This window comes from Geospiza fortis, unplaced genomic scaffold, assembly GCF_000277835.1.
Source record: "Geospiza fortis unplaced genomic scaffold, GeoFor_1.0 scaffold333, whole genome shotgun sequence".
In the NCBI taxonomy this organism is placed as follows: Eukaryota; Metazoa; Chordata; class Aves; order Passeriformes; family Thraupidae; genus Geospiza; species Geospiza fortis.
In genome coordinates, this window is record NW_005054347.1 from 1,102,916 (window position 1) to 1,103,535 (window position 620).

The 620-nt window shown below is 47.1% G+C and overlaps 1 protein-coding gene across 1 annotated transcript in view; it reads left to right on the forward strand.

The window, feature by feature from the left end:
• Nucleotides 1-390: 390 nt before the first annotated feature.
• Nucleotides 391-620, forward strand: part of PIGK (phosphatidylinositol glycan anchor biosynthesis class K) — a 65,084-nt gene continuing 64,854 nt past the window's right edge. The window contains exon 1 of the mRNA XM_005423153.2: nt 391-574. Coding sequence (XP_005423210.1) covers nt 391-574 — 184 coding nt within the window. The remainder of the gene's footprint in view (nt 575-620) is intronic.

Sequence of the window (620 nt, forward strand, 5' to 3'; positions counted from 1 at the left end):
GCACAACAGGAGCTGGTGGCTATGGTGTTCTGAAGGGAGTAAGTACCATCTAGTAACAGATGATTATTTTTGTCAAGGAAACCAGTGATGCTTTCAAACAGCAAATGTGATGCTATTGAAATCCCAACATTAATACATGGAAATGTGCTCCTGTCTGAGAAAGTCATTACTGGTGACAAGTACATGGAGCAAGATATAGCTTCCATGGTTCAGGGCAGATTCTGCATCTTCACTAATGGAAGGCGTCAGGCAATTGAACAAAGCAGTGACAAGATGAGATAGTGGAAATAAAAGAATCATACCAAGTGGTTCAATACATTGAAAAAAAAATTGATGATGCATCAGGTCTGAGGGATGAATACACTACAGGCAAAGCTATAGCAAGGCTTCATGAAAAATAAAAATCTACCTTTAGATCCCACTCCCTCCCTTGCCAAAGGTGGTCCCTCTCCCGAGCCATCCCCTCCACTCTCCAAGGCAGCCCTGCGGCCACCAAAACCTGATGACACCGTCGGCTCACAGCTCGCCACGTCCTGCCCTCTTAGAGCCCAGGATTTCACGGAATTCTTGGAAGGCGGCTGAGAGGAAGGGCTGCTGCTGCCCCGCAGGAGCCAGCCAAG